Source organism: Triticum aestivum, chromosome 5B, assembly GCF_018294505.1.
Source record: "Triticum aestivum cultivar Chinese Spring chromosome 5B, IWGSC CS RefSeq v2.1, whole genome shotgun sequence".
Lineage (NCBI taxonomy): Eukaryota > Viridiplantae > Streptophyta > Magnoliopsida > Poales > Poaceae > Triticum > Triticum aestivum.
This window is the reverse complement of record NC_057807.1, coordinates 525,490,025-525,509,767: the sequence shown is the minus strand read 5'-3', so window position 1 is coordinate 525,509,767 and position 19,743 is coordinate 525,490,025. Positions and strand designations below refer to the sequence as shown.

At 43.7% G+C, this 19,743-nt stretch overlaps 1 protein-coding gene across 2 annotated transcripts; it reads left to right on the top strand.

Moving 5' to 3' along the window:
- The first annotated feature begins 748 nt into the window (after positions 1–748).
- LOC123112921 (uncharacterized) lies at positions 749–5,477 on the top strand. Of its 2 annotated transcripts, none has more exons than XM_044534027.1 (5): positions 749–2,115; positions 2,606–3,033; positions 3,465–3,808; positions 4,355–4,843; positions 4,920–5,477. In XM_044534027.1, exons 1-5 carry the CDS (start codon positions 764–766, stop codon positions 5,193–5,195), a joined length of 2,889 nt encoding a protein of 962 aa, XP_044389962.1. In that variant the 5' UTR covers positions 749–763; the 3' UTR covers positions 5,196–5,477. The 2 variants fall into 2 exon arrangements, with proteins under 2 accessions (XP_044389962.1, XP_044389961.1); XM_044534026.1 differs by having other exon boundaries at positions 3,459–3,808.
- The last annotated feature ends 14,266 nt before the right edge of the window (positions 5,478–19,743 follow it).

The following is a 19,743-nucleotide window of genomic DNA, read 5'->3' as shown; positions in this document are numbered from 1 at the left end:
TGGCAGTGACCAGACCACGCACACGGCCTGGGCGAGCAGCATGCTCGAATGGCGAGAAACGATCTCGATGTGGAGGCGGGGACGCACGAATCCACTCCGATGACTCAATCCGGCAGGTAGGCCTCCTCGCCGTCGAGCTTGCGGTCCGTCGTGGACAGTGGCGACCATTCGTGGGCTCCGTGAACAGCATGTAGCGCTCGAGCCGGACGGCCAACAGATGTGTGCCTGGGCGTACTTGTGTGCGTGACTGCGTGAGTGCTCTGTGTGTGCTGTGTGCATGCGTGCTCTAGCACCTGGGTGTGCGAGATGCCGAGATGTGCTAGCCGTGCGTGTGCCTGGACGTGCATGTGTGTGTGAGTGCTCTGCGTGCATTGTGTGCGTGCATGCTCTAGCATCTTAGCGTGACCGCGTGAGTACGTGTATTGTGTGCGTGCGTCAGCTGCAGATTATTTCGATAAAGGCGTCAGCTGCAAATGAACATAGGAGAAAGCATCTAATTTGGACTGGTTTTGGCAAGAGTGGCATTTTGATCATCCAATCTATAGTATAATCTAAAATCAGGTAGAAAGGGCAAATCCTCAAGTTTCTGGCAACGTTGTGGCAAATCATCAATGTCAATAAAAAGGAGGGCAAATCCTCAAAGTGCAGGGAAAGGTGTGGCAAATCCTCAAATTCCCCATCCAAGGACAAGAGGAGGAGGTTACCGACGACGATCGCACGCCATTGATTTGGGGAAATAAAGGAAAGCGAAAACTCCACCGCCATGGCTCCGACCGAGGGATCCTCCATGGCCAATCGTGCTGCAGTCGGTGACGGCCAAGAGGAGAAGATATGGATCTCCCGCCGCCCCATGTCCTGGCTACCTCCGCACGCCCCCCACGACTGCGGCGATCCTCCCCCAAAGTCGGTCGTCCTCGACACCGTCGTCTACGCCGACGACCGCACCAACGCCTCCACCGCCGATGGCTTCACCAGCAGCGGCGACGCCATCCGCCTCACCTTCTGGCCCGCGCATCCGCCGCTCATCTCCTACTTCACCATCCACCTACCGACCCTCCTCCAGGACGGATCCGCCACCTCGCTCACCCTTCTGCCACGCCTTGTCCGCACCGACGGCGACCTCGCCCTCTTCCGCGTCATGATCGGCTCTTCATACATCGACCCGGACCACAACAACTACATCATCTACCGTGCCGGCGTCAACAAGCTTGAGGTGCTCCCCACCCACCCCACCCGCTTGTTCTCCGACCTTTCAGTTGCTCTCCTGCGCTGCCCCGACGACGGCAGGTTCTTGGTCGCCAATCTCCGTTCAACTTGCGACCTTGGGCAGTACGCCCTCGACCTGTTTGACTCCCGGTCAGGCACATGGATCACCAGGTCCATGTGTACAGAACCTCCACACGAGGACGGCCACTACAGCACTCCGACCAAGGTGATCGCCCTTGGTGGCGATCGCGGTTCAGTCGGCTGGGTCGACCTATGGAATGGCATCCTCATCGGTGATCTGCTCCCTGGCGGCGACGGCAATGACAACAACGTCCTCCGCTTCATCCGTTTGCACGTGCTTTTGGCGCCCAACAAGATGACCCCGGGCTGTTTGTCCTGTAACCAGGACGTCTCTGTCGGCAGAGACGGCTCCATCAAATACTCAGAGGTGTGGGCTCATCCTGTCCCTGGCTCACCGACCTACATCTCCGAGGACTGGGGTGCTGCCAGACTGACATGGCTGGAGTCCAAGAAGAAGTGGCACATCGACCTCAAGCTCAAAGCCTCGGACATCATCGTGGACGAGACTCACTCCCAGTTGCTTCCTCAGCATGATGTCAAGGCCACAACGAAGAATGCAACCTTGAGCAGACTTCACACAGGGCATCCTGTTCTCAGCTTGCATGATGATGATGTTGTTTACATCATGGCCAAGGTTTACCACATGGACGACGACTTGTGGATGCTTGCTGTTGACATGAGGAACAAGACTCTGAAAGGAGTGGCTGCTCTCACCAGTAAAAGAAGCTGGGGTTTTAGATTCATCTACCTGCAAAGTGACCTCTCCAGCCATCTGGTGCCCACAAGCGAAAACACCGAGGTCTTCAACCGTCCGCCCAAAAGCAAAAGGTCCTCACGCAAGTCCTACTACATATATTTCCGTCTATCTAGTATTTCTGAAATAGTATTGCACTTGGTCGACATTAGGGGACTAAAGCAGGCAGTAGTTCACTAACCCTGGATAGCGGGGGCAACCTGCCCTTGGATCGAGTAGACTAGTAGTAACTATTTGGTCACAGTAAGGTTTATGTCTTTCATTGCAAGGTATGTCTTTGTTTTGGCCCCTCGAGTATAGTTGCGTAAACCTGTGGTATTTGCAAATATGGCAGGGAAACGGGGGGTGGTTCTAGGTCTCGTCAAAATAAAATGAAGCAGAAATTTGAAGGTGGAAACACAAATGGTAACCCAATAAGTGTTTTAATCAGAGTGATGTCGTCCTTTGGACCTGCTATTTCCTTGCCAATATACATGTGACATCTTATCAACTAGTGTAAGCAGGTTATCACCTGAGGTTGTCTTTTTACGCTAAAAGATTTGCACCTTCTTTATCTCTTCACAGAAAGAAGAATCCTTCTAAAACTGCCAAGCAACAACCTGGGAAGACTCTTGCTAACAGCTGTCGTGTGGAACAAGAAGAACAGGAGCTGAGGATACTCGAGCCTCGAGTTATTACTATTCAGCCCCCCTCTGTACCTAAGGAGGACTCTGTTGGCATATTACCTCCAGGACAGGGGTCTGATGTGCCAGAAGGCATTGGTGCTGCTTCCGCAAATGTGAGTGCACCAAGATCATTTACCCTGGAGGTCAAGAATGACGGCGCTGGAGATGCCAACGAGCAAACTAAGGAGACAAGTGCAAGCAATGCCACTGGCCTAACATCTCTAGGACCATTATCCCCGTCTGATGAAGGCGCGGTCTTGAATAATGACTTGATAGAGAAAACAGATGGCTATCTCTCTGATGAACATTCATTTGAACACAACCAAAGTAAGTTATGAAAGATGTCATTTACCTCTTTTTATCTGTACTTTCATTTGAGCCTGTGTGAAGATCTGTTATGCTAGGACATGTTGGAGTTACTATTTCTGTATGACCCTGAGCTGTTTTTATTTTTTGATGCATGTTTATTGCCTATTATCAGCTCACCCACTGGCAAACAAGCATGCCTTACCTACCAAACACAAGGTTCAGTGTGATGTGGTACATCAAACCCTGATTTTTGTGCCTCTTTTCTGAATTCTTTTTACCTTGGGTCTCCCGGACTGTAGAGCTTATGCATACCTCTTTTTGTATTTCATGTTGCATGCTCCCTCCTTGTCTAACTGACCAGAATTCCCTGTCTTTCTAGTCACTTTCTCTTTTGTTAATTATATAGATCGTCTTTCTCAATTTTAATGATTTCATCCTTCTAGATGCAGATTCAAATGGTGATATGTCTACTACAGCGTATCAGTTGGAAGACTTGACCATACATGAGGAAAACAGACCAAAACCATCTGATGATAACCCAGCTGTAATAATCCCAGGCCACCTTCAGGTTTCCAATGCTGATTTTGCGCACTTGACATTCGGTAGTTTTGTGTCTGGGACACTCGATGCATCATGCTCCATGATGCCTGCCAATACACCAGCAATGCCGCCTTTCCGTGAGTTGGATCCAGCATTCTCACTGCTGCTTACTAACCCTCCATTGGCTACAATGGTTCATGGTACACCACAATCGTCCGTGAACAATGCAACTGTTTCTTCACAGCCACAAGAGGTATGAACACTTCACTGAATCATGGACTAGACGACAACTCTTTTGAGAGTAGCCATGTGTTACAAATTCTATATGTACGAATTCTGGTAAAAGGGTAAAATATATTTGTTTGGTGAGGAACATGTGTTAGTTGTATACAGTTTTACTTGCTGCACTCTAAAATGTGTCTGGAAGTTGCAGCCTGCAACCAGGATAACTCTTGCTTACTGCTCTTAGCGCAGCTATGCTGCATGTTAATTGTTAACTATGCCCAGAGTGTTAGCAATCAATTTTTTGGTCAAATCCTGTTGTAGTTACATCTGCCTCATGCTTTATTTTGTTCAGTTCTGTGTCTTGTGGCTAGCAACACTTACATTTGTGCCTAATTCTGCGTGGGCATTTTTGCTCTAGAGAGCTAAATTGTAGCTGTATTACTCATTAGGATTTTATTATGCTGTTATTTTTGTTACTGAAAAAGCTGCAATTCTGCTGTTCTCTTGTTACGTTAGATGTTCAGTTTTCTTAGTTATTTCTGCAGCACCATTCTAATATGGTTTGTTCTTGTAGAATGTTAACCAAGGTGGTTTATCCAACCCACAGTTGACCCACTCTCAGGGAAGCACCGGCATTGCCCCAGGTCCTCCTCTGCCTCACCATCTTGCTGCCCTTCATCCTTATGCTCAAGGAGGGCTTCCCCTTGGATATGAAAACATGATCGGATACCCATCTTTGCCGCAAAGCTATGCGTATCTCCCGCCTGCTGCCTATCAGCAAGCATACATGAACAGTGGTCTATTCCACCAAGGCGCAGCTGCAGCTCCCAACTCGGGCGTAAAATACCCAATGCCACAATACAAGAGCAATGTTCCTCTTGGGAGCCTTCCACAGCCAGCCACGATGCTCTCCAACTACCTTGGAGGTTCCGGAACTGCAAATGGCATGCCTCAAAACTTTGCCCTGAACCAAAGCAATCCGTCGGCAACCACAGCTCCTGGGTTTGATGGAGCAATGCCCTCCCAATACAAGGATGGAAACCCCTACATGTCTCTACAGCAGGTAAGAGATTCACGCAAGAGTGGGGGAACTAGATTTATATTAGGAAAATTGCTAACCTCCATGTTTGTCCGTGCAGGGCGAGAACCCTGCAATGTGGATGCATGGAGCTGGTTCGCGAGGAATGCCGCCTCTTGCGGCCAACCCCTTGTATGGCTATCAAGGGCAGCAGGGCTACCAGGGGCAGCAGGGCCACCAGGGCGGCCTTAGGCAGGGGCAGATGCCGTCGCAGTACGGCACAACGCTCGGGCAGTCGCAGCCAGGCCTAGGACCCGAACACCGAAACCCCAGCGACGGAAACTTGAGTGCCGCCGCCGCCGCCCAGGCTAACCAAATGTGGCCGAATGGCTACTGATTCAGCCCCCCCTTGTCAGTTGTCCTGAATAGGGATATAGAGTTGGTAGCTATTGTGAAATTTTGAAGAGAGGCCCGTGAGATGTGTTCCAGCATGTTCAACCTGTAGTTTCTCCTAGGGACCTCGGCTGCAGCTCAACTTGTTTATTTTCAGATTAGATAGAAAAGAACGGTTTATTGTCTGTCTGTCTGTTTGTTCTTCTTTCTTTTTTCTGTTGTTTATTATATATATTGTGTAACAAAGTAGCACCATTAACTTTTGAGGAGGCGGAACATCAGCTCCTGTTTTCTGCTCGAAGTTGGCAAAAAAGTTTACAAAGTGAATAGTAGTAGTGATGGCTATGTTTGCGCAATGTTCCAATTCTGTCGGCTATGGTAACTGATTAGGCGTCAAGGGAGCATTTGCTGCATGGTTCTAAGGTTGATGAAAATGAGATATTTAAGTATAAATGCATGAATAATTTAAACAATACATCTAGATACATTCATTTGTTGGACGAGTAATTCTGAACGGAGGGGAGGGAGTACTTGTGACAATGTAAAGTGGGTGATTTGCATGTTACATATTTATCCTGTCATTTGATTTATCTTCTACTCTATGATGTTTGATCTCTTTGCTTCTAGCTGTCGAGATGTCTTCTTATGCCTCTTGTGTAAAACTGCGTGGTCAGAATATTTAGGTTGATCCTACATGTGAACGTATTCATGTTGAGTGTCATAGTCCGGAACGGAAGGCATCTTCTTATACTCCCTCCATTCTTAAATATTTGTCTTTAAACATTTCAACAAGTGATTACATACAAAGTAAAATAAGTGAATCTACACTCTAAAACATGTCTACATACATCTGTATATTGTAGACCATTTGAAATATCTCGAAAGACAAATATTTGAGAATGGAGAGTAGTAAATTGAAAAATTCAAACTTTTTGATCTGAAGAATGCATCTGTTTTATCTGAAGAATTCAGAGATTTCCGAACTAGGATGACTTGTAGAAACCTATTTGTTTTCCGAAGAGTGGTCATGTTCTCCATGACAGGGATAATCTATTTGTTTGAAATAGGGATAATCTATTTGTTTGAAATAGAAATCGAGAGAGATGTAATTAATATATACCCTCTGTTCCTAAATTTCTGTCTTTTTTTTTTCAAATTGTATTTTTTTATAATTTGCAAACAGTTCGAAAAATCACCAACATTTTTTGAATCCGCAAATTTCTTATGATTTCTCGAATATTTTCTGAATTCACAAACATTTTCTGATTTCTTAAACATTTTTCTAAAAACTTGCAATTTTTAAATTTTAAAAATCCCGAATTAATTTAAAGAAGAAAAAAAAAGAATGAAAAAAGAAAAGACAAAAATTAAATAAAGGGATGTCAAGGCCAGCCCATGAACGCGTATGCGCGTGAGAAAAGGAAGGAAAAAAATCATGAAAAGAGGGTATTGAACCATGGTCTCTAGGCTAACATAGCAAAGCGCCAACCACTGGAGCACTTGTGTGTCTTTGGTTTGTTAGGGAATTGCCTCTATAAAATAGTGACTTTTGAAAATATAATCGAATCATTTTCTTTACTTATGGATGGCATAGTGGGTAATTTATATCAACTTCGAGGGTATTTGATAGAGGCAAGGTGTCCCGATCTTTCGATGAGATGATAACTATCGATTTGGTGGAGATGACTTTGACGATCCGACTACAAACGTGCACGACGTTGCGCCTTAGCAATCGCTAAACCAACTCCGAGAGGTTATTGACCACGCCTAGGGCTGGAATTCGAGCCGAGTCGAGCCAGCTCGGCTCGACTCGCTAAAACTCGTTTCATTAACGAGCTAGCTTGACTCGACTCGTTACTATAACAAGTTCAAATTCAAGATTGGCTCGACTCATATAACTCGCGAGCTGGCTCGTTTAGCTTGTTAAGCTCGTTAAGGATATGAACATAAAACCTTACGAATAAGATAAAAATGAACATTATTTGTGAATAATGTACATGTTTAATATGTACATTTTACATTCACAAGTAATCATTTTTTTCATATTCGTAGCGCAGTTGGGCCTTGTGTTATGTGCCTAGGACGCAGGGTGCTTAGCTGATCTCTTGTAACGAGCCTAACGAGTTACACGAGTACTCGTGAGATTGGCTCGTTTAACTTGGTCTATAAACGATCTTAAACTAAAGCTCGGCTCGACTCGTTATTTTTCGAGTTCGAGTCGATTCGAGCCGAGACACGAGTTACTCGTTTAGCTCACGAGCTTCGAGCTTTTTTTCCAGCCCTAACCACGCCGGAGCATGATCAACCTGACCACGAAGGTCTATTCCTGCAAGCAATCGAAGAACACGCAAGAATATGATAAAGCAATCTAAATATTGCGAATATATATGAAGTATTGATAAATGTGGGGATCTGGAAGCGGTCTTGGTCTCGTCGTTGGACAGAAACGAAGTACACGAAGTTGCAATGGCTAACTTATTATCTAAACAAATTCCAAGGAAAAAGCTACTAGATGGTCTACTTATATAGGAGTAAGGGGTGGCGGCCAAGGAGGTGGGAGGACGTCCCAAGGCATCCTAAAACCAACCCTAGGTCGTACAAGGCTCATGGGCCCAAGTGGAGGTGATGTAACACCTTTGGACTTGTAGTTTGACTCGGATTCTGCTGCAACATCACATTGTTTCGTCCATAACTCAATGCTCCGGACGAATTTAAAGGTGATTCCAATTGTGTTGGAAAGTGCATGAAATCTACTTTTCAACAAAAAAAAAGAATCACCCAATTTGGAGTCCGTATGAAAGAGTTATTGGCATTTTGAGTCAGGTATGTCTGTGTAGTCCGAATCTGAATCCAGAAACATGAGAGACTTGGACTCTATCTTCTCTTGGTTCAAAAGTGACATGAGAGGACTTCTTGAACATCACATAAACTTCTCTTTTTCCCTTATCTTCATATGTGGATTGCACAAATGTCCCATACACCTGCAATTAGACATGGTACAAAAGTCTGCGAAGTATTTTTGTCCTGGATGACATAAATAAACTATTGCATAGTTTGCATTAGAAATCACCTCACAAATATACATGTATGCAATATTTTTGGTCGTATCCAAGGTAGTCATGTCCTCATCATCCTCCCCTTCTTGAAAAAAAGTCGTCCTTGGCGTTGCTTAATCTGAAATGTAGGTAACAAAAGAGACAAGGTGTACATGTATACGTCATCCATTTTTACTTCACTTAATTTTTGCACATATGACACATGTATACATGAGTATCTTTCATAGTTCATAAAATGTAAAGCCAAAATATTATCACAAGTATTAGAAGGCATGAAAATATTGCAACTCAATTTGCACATATAAGTGAAGCTCTTATTCATATCAAAGGATTGACAATGTTCATCATTAAACCATCCCAACATTGATGAATAAACCTTACTTGCATCAAATTAAATGCTACAACATGCTTAAATAAGCAAACATGCAGTAAGTCATTGGACAGAGAATCGTCACCAAGATTAGAGGTCATATCAAAATGATTAAAAATTGGTTCTTTTACATCAACAGTTAATTCAATGGGTGCACTCAAAATTGTTGGTATTTCAGCACATGACGCATTCATGATAGTAACAAGATTCTCTAAAATAGGTGGTGTGCTCAAATCAACAGGTAACTCAACACTATGCATTCAAGTTAACTAGGCATGCATCATTCTCATGTGAAGTTATAACATCAATACCTTTACTGTTACCTTGTTGCAAAGACGTAGATGATGTAGGTACGGACGTTGAGAATGTACCATACTCTTGAGATGATGTCGCACTCACAATACGAGGTGGGGCTGCTCTAGTAGGTGCAACGGTGGAGGAACCAACCAGCAGTGGTGAGCATGAATTGGAATAGTAGTTGTTGTAGTCACCCAATGCATCCTCCTGTATCTGTTTCTCAAAGATACAAGCGTGAACATACATGCCAGTAATGCAACGAGGAATATACTGAAATCTTGCACAGATATCATGGTTCAAACCACCAACAAATATATTCATTGTATCATCCACAGATTTTTCTATGTCACAATGATTCATATAAGATTTGAACTCTTGGTAGTAAGCATGAACAGTGTTACTGCCTTGTTTTATTTGTTCCAATTTGCGAAACAATTCATGACAATAGTAAGGAGGAAAAATTGTTGTCTCATTACAACTTTCAAAACTTTCCAAGTTGTGGGTTGGTTATCAATGTTTTTCTTACAATGTACACTCCACCAAACAGAAGCAAAACCAGTAAATGCTCTAGTGGCAGCTCGTACTCTCTCAAATTCAGAAAAATTATGGTGACTAAAAACTTGTTCTACTTCAAGCTCCCAAGCTAGATAAATAGTAGGATTAAATCTACCCTCAAATGATGGTAAAGAGATAACCTGACCATATGCTTGTGTGTGTTGTCCCACCTCTCGTGATGGTGAAGATGTATCCTCGTCCAAGAATTTCTATCTTCGGACCCTGTCATGATTAGTAGAAACAAGAAACAAAATTCAAGAATAATGTTCCTATGAACTAGTAGGGTGTGGTAGTAAAGCACTCACAGTAAAGAAAATATCAATATCTTACAAGTTATTACCAAGCAGCAGGTGGTGGCAAGCAACCAGCGGTGTCAAATAACTCTGAAGATTGAGTAAAGCGATTGCCAGGGGAACGTATGTATACACGGTGTAGAAATATGTGGATCTTGTAAGGCTTAAATATATGGTAACAAAATATTAGCAATAATCAATTCAGAGATGCAATGTTGAATAAACGTTCAACGACGTTACTGTGCTGGTCCTAGGCTAGATCGGACTAGAGAGCGAGCCTAGAACACTAATGAAGTCACGCCGTAGCACAACTAGCATCAATAAAGAACATGAAGTAGCTCTGAACAGCAAGATATAAGTGAAGATCACAATAGCAGTAAAGATAATGATGTGAAACAACAACCAAGCAGGATATATCAACAACTTTCTCTCCAACTTTCTCTGAAAAAGTTTGTGCCAATTTTCTAATAATTTTTCTCAAGAATGGCACCGACTCAAGCTTTCAAGCGCAAAAAGAATCACTCAATTTCAAGTTGATATGAGGAGTAAAAAAATTCTAAAACTGGCCTGAAAAACTGGAATAAGTTGTGTTCGCGAATTTCAGAGGGCAAAAAGACCTATTTAGAAGCAGATTTTGAGGTGCCAAATATTGAACAAGCTTTTACAACTATTTAGATGCGGCTCGTCGTTAGCTTTCATTTGAGTACTCGCGGACTCAAAACAGACTTCATATGAGGAACTTATGCCTGTTTTACTGAACAGTGCACAAAACAGATTCCAATCCGAATTCAACTACGAGATTGAGTCTAGATAGATCCGAATTTTGTTTTTTTCTCTTCTATTTTTTCCTCACACTTTTTTATTTTTCTTTCTCTCTCTTTTTTTCTTGTCTTTTTTTTACTTTTTTTCTCTGTCTTTTTTTCTCTCCCTCTTTCCAAAACAAACTAAATAAGATGCAGATTGGATCAAGCGAGGATGTGAACGACCTCCACTATGATTGTGACAATGAACGATGGGTAGAATGTGGTGGAAATTGATGGATGGGGTGGTGGACAGCGGAAGGGATAACGATGCAGCGGCGACGTGACTAATGTGAACATAACTCGAAACTCTAAACGAACTAGACACTAAGACCAGCAACTTGACACGACGATGCAACCGATAATTCAATAATGCAAACAATGAAAATAAAATTGCAAAGGCTCAGATTGGCTAGGACAAAAGATGAATATATCTAACTTTTTTGTGTGGCTTTTTATTTGGACAATAGGTAAGAAAATAAATCTAATCTAGGGATAACTGAAAATTCTCACCGAGCAACCTGAAAACTGATACCACTTGTGTAACGCCCCGGATGTAACTTTCCATAATTGTAACTCCAACTCTCGCCATTTCCGGATATGTGTTATGTTTTTTCCTCCGTGGTTGGGTTTTTGTCTTTCGTTTTGCATTTTGTTCATGTCATGCATTTCATCTCATGTCATATCTCTTTGCATACTGCTCCGTTTTGTGCACGTAATATGTCAAAATGTTCATCATGAAATGATCTACATTTCATTCCATTGTGTCATGCTTTTTTGAGTTCCTCTTGATGCCTGAATCATCGTTGCAAGAGTGCTATATGATGTTAATCTGCTGAAACTGTCATAACTTGATGATTTGTTATTTTTGTTGCATTTGATGTGTGCATCCTATGAGCTTGATGTCTATATGTGTTTTGAGCTACATCATGCCATCTTTACAGGGTTGTCATCCATGTATTTTTTGAGTCTTGTAGTGAGTGCATCGAGCTCGTGAAGTAGGGTACTTGTTGTTGCTGTTTTGCTAGGCTGATTCTGCTATATCATGATGCTATGTAAACCTGCTGCTACAAGTCATTCTATGCATAATCTGGAGATGTTCACTAATAATGTTTTGTTATACATTTCATGGTCTATCCATCCATGCCCCTGGTTGCATTTATAGCCTGTTGTAGCTTGTTGTAATCTTGCTCTCAATTTGCTAAATAATGTTGCTGTCAGTCTGTTAACATTAAATTCATATTTTCCATGAGCTTTGCTAGTGATCCATGCATCCTATGAACTTTCTCTTGCCACACTTAGCTTCATAAATATGTCATATTACTGTTGGTAACCTTGTCATGCCATGTTTTGCTCTGTGGTGAGTGGTACAAGCTCACCAACATGCCTACTTATTGTTGTTCCTGCCATGTTCGAATCTGTCACATCATTTGCCATGTTTGCATGGATGCTAACATCTTTTCTGTTGATCTTTGGAATTAGTTCAGTAAGGGAGATTTGTTCTTTGTCTTTAGTAGTAGCATGCCATGCCTTTGTTTGCCATGATAAGTTCCTGTAGCATGTTGTTTGATAGCTCTAAACATTGCAACCTGATGTTATTTCTGCTAAGCCTGTAAACTGTTATTATTTGCAATTTGCCATGTGTTTTTGAGCATGTTCTAGTGATTTCTGGAGATAGCTCAGTGTTCATATTTTTTCATGCGTTACCTGTACATCATGTCCATATATTTTGTTTTCATGTTAAGGTGCTGTAGCATGTTGTTTTGATGCTTGCTAGATGCCTAGTTGCTGTTTTGGACATATTGTTGCTATAACTTGTTTCATGTGTGTGTTGAACCGTTGCTCCGTTTTGAGTGTGCTCTATATGAAACTTGCTTAGAATTGCATGTAGTTTCATATTATCATGGTGCATCCTTGTTTTATGATGTTTGCTTGATGTTTGAATGCCTTTTGCACCAATGCCATGTTTAACTTGTTTTGCTCATATCTTCTAGGCCGTAGCTTCGAACTAAATGAACTTTATATCTAACTTGACTAGAATTTCGTGTAGATTCTCTTGGTGCTCTTTAACTTGTTGTTTAACAACTTGAACATAAGATTTATTCAGATCTGGACCAATTTTGAAATTTGCATATGAGGACTTACCAGATTTGTTATATGTTGTTTCCGGCCTTATTTAAACTTGCTTTGATATGTTGCTCTTGTATGCATCATCTCTTGCCATGAGTAGCATCTTATAGCCTTTGTCATGCATCCTGCTTGGTTGCGCATCATGTCTTGTCTATGTGTTGTGTGTTTACCTTGTTGTTTGCTTCTTTCCGGTTGTGCTCCTTCTCGTTAGTTCCTGTTTTGTTGCTATGTCAGCCTCTAACCTTTCCATCCTTCCTAGCAAACCGTTGCCTGGCTATGTCACCGCTTTGCTCAGCCCCTCTTATAGCATTGTTAGTTGCAGGTGAAGTTGAAGATTGCTCCATGGTGGATAGGATTATGTTGGGATATCACAATATCTCTTATTTAATTAATGCATCTCTATACTTGGTAAAGGGTGGAAGACTCGGCCTTATGCCTGGTGTTTTGTTCCACTCTTGCCACCCTAGTTTCCGTCATACCGGTGTTATGTTCCTTGATTTTGCGTTCCTTACACGGTTGGGTGATTTATGGGACCCCTTGACAGTTCGCTTTGAATAAAACTCCTCCAGCAAGGCCCAACCTTGGTTTTACCATTTGCCTCACCACCACCTATACTTTTCCCTTAGGAGTCGCGCTCCCAAGGGTCATCTTTATTTTAGCCCCCCCGGGCCAGTGCTGGTCCGAACCGAGCTGCCTGCGGGGCCACCTCGGGGAAATTTGAGGTTTGGTTTTACTCGTAGCTAGTCTCATCCGGTGTTGCCCTGAGAACGAGATATGTGCAGCTCCTATCGGGATTGTCGGCACATCGGGCGGCTTTGCTGGTCTTGTTTTACCATTGTCGAAATGTCTTGTAACCGGGATTCCAAGTCTGATTGGGTCTTCCTGGGAGAAGGAATATCCTTCGTTGACCGTGAGAGCTTGTGATGGGCTAAGTTAGGACACCCCTGCAGGGTATAAACTTTCGAGAGCCGTGCCCGCGGTTATGTGGCAGATGGGAATTTGTTAATGTCCGGTTGTAGATAACTTGACACCTGATCCGAATTAAAACGCATCAACCGCGTGTGTAGCTGTGATGGTCTCTTTTCGGCGGAGTCCGGGAAGTGAACACGATTTTGGGTTATGTTTGACGTAAGTAGGAGTTCAAGATCACTTCTTGATCATTGTTAGCTTCACGACCGTTCCGTTTGCTCTCTTCTTGCTCTTATTTGCGTATGTTAGCCACCATATATGCTTAGTCGCTGCTGCAACCTCACCACTTTACCCCTTCCTTTCTCATTAAGCTTTGCTAGTCTTGATAGCCATGGTAATCGGATTGCTGAGTCCTCGTGGCTCATAGATTACTACAACAACAGTTGCAGGTACAGGTTTTGCGATGATCTTGACGCGAGAGCGATGCTTGCTTGTTTTGGAGTTCTTCTTCTGCTTCTTCTTCAGTCAGGGGATAGGTTCCAGATCGGCAGCCTGGGCTAGCAGGGTGGATGTCGTTTGAGTTTCTGTTTGCATCCATAGTCAGATGTTGCTCTTATGTATGATGATGTTGTATTCGTGTGGCATTCTATGCCTTTTGTATGTATCCCCATCTATTATGTAATGTTGATGTAATGATATCCACCTTGCAAAAGCGTTTCAATATGCGGTTCCATCCTTGGTGGGACCTTCGAGTCTCTTTAGGATAGTATCGCATATTGGGCGTGACAACTTGATAGAGGCGAGGTGTCCCGATCTTTCGATGAGATGATAACTATCGATTTGGTGGAGATGACTTTGATGATCCGACTACAAACGTGCACGACGTTGCGCCTTAGCAATCGCTAAACCAACTCCGAGAGGTTATTGACCATGCCGGAGCATGATCAACCTGACCATGAAGGTCTATTCCTGCAAGCAATCGAAGAACAAGCAAGAATATGATAAAGCAATTTGAATATTGCGAATATATATGAAGTATTGATAAAGGTGGGGATCCATAAACGGTCTTGGTTTGGTCGTTGGACACAAACGAAGTACACGAAGTTGTAATGGCTGACTTTTAACTAAACAAATCCTAAGGAAAAAGCTACTAGATGGATCTACTTATATAGGAGCAAGGGGTGGCGGCCAAGGAGGTGGGAGGACATCCCAAGGCATCCTAAAACCAACCCTAGGCCGTACAAGGCTCATGGGCCCAAGTGGAGGTGATGCAACACCTTTGGACTTGTAGTTTGACTCGGATTCTACTGTAACGTCAAATTGTTTCGTCCATAACTCAATGCTCCGGACGAATTTGAAGGTGATTCTAACTGTGTTGGAAAGTGCACAGAATCTACTTTCCAACAAAAAATATCCAATTCGGAGTCCGTATGAAAGAGTTATTGACGTTTTGAGTTAGGTATGTCTATGCAGTCCGAATCTGAATCCAGAACATGAGAGACTTGGACTCTATCTTCTCTTGGCTCAAAAGAGACGTGAGAGGACTTTTTGAACAACACATAAACTTCTCTTTTTCCCTTATCTTCATATGTGGATTGCACAAATGTCCCATACACCTGCAATTAGACATGGCACAAAAGTCTGTGAAGTATTTTTGTCCTGGATGACATAAATAAATTATTGCATAGTTTGCATTAGAAATCACCTCACAAATATACATGTATGCAATATTTTTGGTCGTATCCAAGGTACATAGTCATGTCCTCATCAGTATTTTTTTTGACGGATAAAAAGAAGCATTGTTTGCTTATTATTAGGGAGAGATATACCCCTGTTCCTAAATTTTTGTCTTTTAGAGATGTCAACACGGAGTACGAATGAAGCAAAATAAAATAGTGACTTAAAAACAGGGACATGAGGGCTTTCAACCAGGCTTTGTTGGCCAAACAAGCCTGGCGATTGCTGGACACGCCAGGAAGTCTATGTGCACAGTTACTGAAGGCTAAATATTATCCTTCAAGTCATATTCTGGACACTGTTTTTTAGGCAATGGCTCCGCGGTGTGGAAAGGTATATTGCATGGTCTCGGGCTATTGAAGAAGGGCGTTATTTGGCGGGTGGGGAACGGATCCGCAATCCGTACGTGGCGGGATCCCTGGATACCTCGCCTCTTTTCATTTCGGCCAATCACTCCTAAAGGCACTTGTCGTCTTAACCGCGTGTCTGATCTCATCGATGCCAATGGTGCATGGAGAGTTGAACGCCTGAGCCAATTCTTTTGACCGATGGATGTTGACCATAGTCTGAAAATCAGAACATCCCCTCATCAGCGTACTGATTTTCTCTCGTGGTTCCCGAAGAAGAGTGGTGTTTTCATAGTGAAAAGTGCATATAAGCTAGCCATGCATGATCATAATATTAACTTCGCAGTTGGTGCTTCAATTACTAACTCAGATGGCGCTCGGACCCTTTGGAACTGTGTGTGGAACTCTGGCGTACCTCAGAAAATGAAGATCACATCATCGAAGGCTGTGACAGGAACCTTACCCACGCAGCAATGCAAAAGATACATGCATTTATCTACTCGCTCGACTTGCCCTTTATGCGGTGTGGAAGAAGAAGGTACATTCCATGCGCTGACTTCCTACATGCATGCACGAAGTCTCTGGGTGCATATGCGAAAGAGATGGCCGATTCCAGGTGATTACCTGCTGATTGACAACGGAAAGGAATGGTTTATGCACTTGCTATATGGGTGTTCCGAAGATGTTCGAGACATGTTAATAATGATGATATGGCAGATTTGGACCATTTGGCAATTACGCAACGACATAACACATGGTAAGGATCTACCCCCTATCCTTACTACAGTGGAAGTTTCGGATAGCTACTTCAAATCCATCAAGCTAGCTGGGAAGTTTCCATTAGAGGAAATCTTGAAAGGGAAAATGACCTCCACACCAACCGTTGTTCCTATACGGAGGGAGGCGAGCCCTCCTATTCCCTGGCCGGCCCGAAGCCAGGCAATGTCGCCCTGCCGTTGATGGCTCTTTCTTGGGTGCTGACGGATCGGTGCTCTGGGACAACGATGGTTTGATTGTCTTTGCGGCATATCGTTTTATTTTTTACTGCAGTGACCCATTGAAAGCAGAACTACATGCGATCATGCAAGGAATGGCTTTGGCTATCCAACACTCCAACCGTCCAGTGGTCTTGCAGTCGGATTCTTCTGAAGCTCTGTCCAGTTTGTCCAATGATGCTCTGGTTCACTCGGCGTATGGCCAGTTAGTCTTAGAAATTAAGGAGTTGATGAGTGAGAGGGAGTTTTTACCTCAGAAATTTAGTCGTAGTCAAAATAGAGTTGCCGATCGGTTGGCCACCTATAGTCGGTCCGAACGTGCTACAACCGTTTGGCGGGGCTCGATTCCACGTTGTATCGAGGACATGTGGCCTCTTGACTCTAACTCTATGAAGTTGCAATAAAACTCCCTTCACCACGCAAAAAAAAAAAAGAAACGCGCGGGGGGGGGGGAGTATATATTCTTCACCCCGGTCGAATGATCGAGCGAGAGAATTGGGTTGTCACGAATCGCACCCCACCCCATCGATGGATGCTGTGCCGTAAGATTTGTCCTTCCCGAAGTAAATTTACTGGTCCTGGCACCTGAATAAGTTATTCATACAGTTTTTTGGTACAGTACTACAGTAACCATCGGTGGGTACAAGACGCCAAATTACGTTGTAAAATCACCTAGGTATCGAGGTAATTTTATTTGCTAACCATTTAGGAAATAATCTCTTCTCGACCGCGAAGAGCACGAGGTGAAAGGTGGCGTGGGTGATGGGGGCCTTTGCTTGGCGGCAAGTCATCGGCGGTGCTGGCCGTTAGTCGAGCGGTGAGTGGTTTCAGAGGTGAGCGACCAGAGACTCCGGCGCTGAGCGTGCAGCAGCTGTGGCCTGTGGGGTTCTGCGGCCTGCATTGCGGCCTCGGTGTGGGGTTCTTCACACCTAGAGTTGTAGATCAGAAGTGTTGATCCGATTCTAAGACAGTCCATAGAAATTATTATTTGTCAAATGATTGAATCTAGCGCCTGCTGGGATAAGTTAGCAATCCGACCGTGATGAAAGTCTACTTTTCATCCCCCAACTCTTCAGGAAGTCTAGATTTTATCCCTCAACTCATAAACCAGTCAACTTGCACCCTCAATTCTTAAAACCAGACAAGTTTAGTCCCCTGTCTTGACTGAACCGGTATCACCGCTGATTCAGAGCGTTGTTGACCGGTCTTCATCCACGTGGCGGTATTTCTCTCCCCTTTGTTTTCCTTCTCACATTAGCTGACTGAGGCATTTCATCAAACAAGTGGCACGCACTGCCGCATGTCGTCCATGGCCGAGCAGCGAGCAATGGCATCTTCTCCTGCCGGTGCTCCCGTGCCTCACAATCTCCCACAAGTGCGTCTTCGATGGCTTCCCCAACGGTGCACACCCAGGCCTTGTCGTCCGCACACGCGCCCACGTACTCGAGGAGGAGCGCCATGCCCAGAGCTCCACGTCGTATTCGTACACCCACCGGCCAGAGGAGATGGCGCACTCGTCCACATCCCGAGCTCAACCATCGATGCTTCGACGGCGGCGCCGGTCTCCTGGTCATCATTACCAATACAGTGGGTGGCAGGAGGCGGAGTTACGGTCGGCAATTCAGCGGCTTCACTGCCACTTCCCTTGGGCGTGACCGTGACAGCGGTATGATGAACAACACGAGCAACACCAGCACGAAGGAACTGAAGCTTTGGCTTCAAAAGCTCATGCTAACAGACTGGCAGTAACTGTGCCCCATGATACGTCTCCAACGTATCTATAATTTTTGATTGTTCCATGCTATTATATTATCTGTTTTGGAATTTTTATATGCATTAATATGCTATTTTATATTATTTTTGGGACTAACTTATTAACCTAGAGCCCAGTGCCAGTTTCTGTTGTTTCCTTGTTTTTGAGTTTCGCAGAAAAGGAATATCAAACGGAGTCCAAACGAAATGAAACTTTACGATGATTTTTCTTGGACCAGAAGACACCCAGGGGACTTGGAGTCCAAGTCATCAGAGCCGCGAGGTGGCCACAATGGTGGAGGGTGCGCCCAGGGGGGGTAGGGCACGCCCCCTACCTTGTGGGCCCCTCGCAGCCCCCTTGACCTACTTCTTCCGCCTATATATTCTCAAATATTCCAAAAACCCTAGAGGGGGCATCAAAACCACTTTTCCACCGCCGCAACCTTCTGTATCCGTGAGATCCCATCTGGAGGCCTTTTCTGGTACTCTGCTGGAGGGGGATTCAACCACGGAGGGCTTCTACAGCAACACCATTGCCCTTCCGATGAAGCGTGAGTAGTTTACCACAGACCTACGGGTCCATAGCTAGTAGCTAGATGGCTTCTTCTCTCTCTTTGATTCTCAATACCATGTTCTCCTTGATGTTCTTGGAGATCTATCCGATGTAATCTTCTTTTGCAGTGTGTTTGTCAAGATCCAATGAATTGTGGATTTATGATCAGCTTATCTATGAATATTATTTGAATCTTCTCTGAATTCTTATATGCATGATTTGGTACCTTAGTAATTCTCTTCGAACTATCGGTTTGGTTTGGCCAATTAGATTGGTTTTTCTTGCAATGGTAGAAGTGCTTTGGTTTGGGTTCAATCTTGTGGTGTCCTCACCAAGTGACAAAGTAGGGGTAGCGAGGCACGTATTGTATTGAATTGTTGCCATCGAGGATAAAAAGATGGGGTTTTCATCATATTGCTTGAGTTAATTCCTCTATATCATGTCATCTTACTTAAGGCGTTACTCTGTTCTTCATGAACTTAATACTTGATACGTCCATTTTGCATCATGCTTTTATATCGATATTTATTGCATTATGGGCTGTTATTACACGTTATATCACAATACTTATGCCTTTTCTCTCTTATTTTATAAGGTTTACATGAAGAGGGAGAATGCAGGCAGCTGAAATTCTGGACTGGAGAAGGAGCAAATATTAGAGACCTATTCTGCACAAATCCAAAAGTCCTGAAACTTCACGGAGATCAATTTTGGAATATATAAAAATATTGGGCGAAGAAAGCACCACAGGGGAGCCA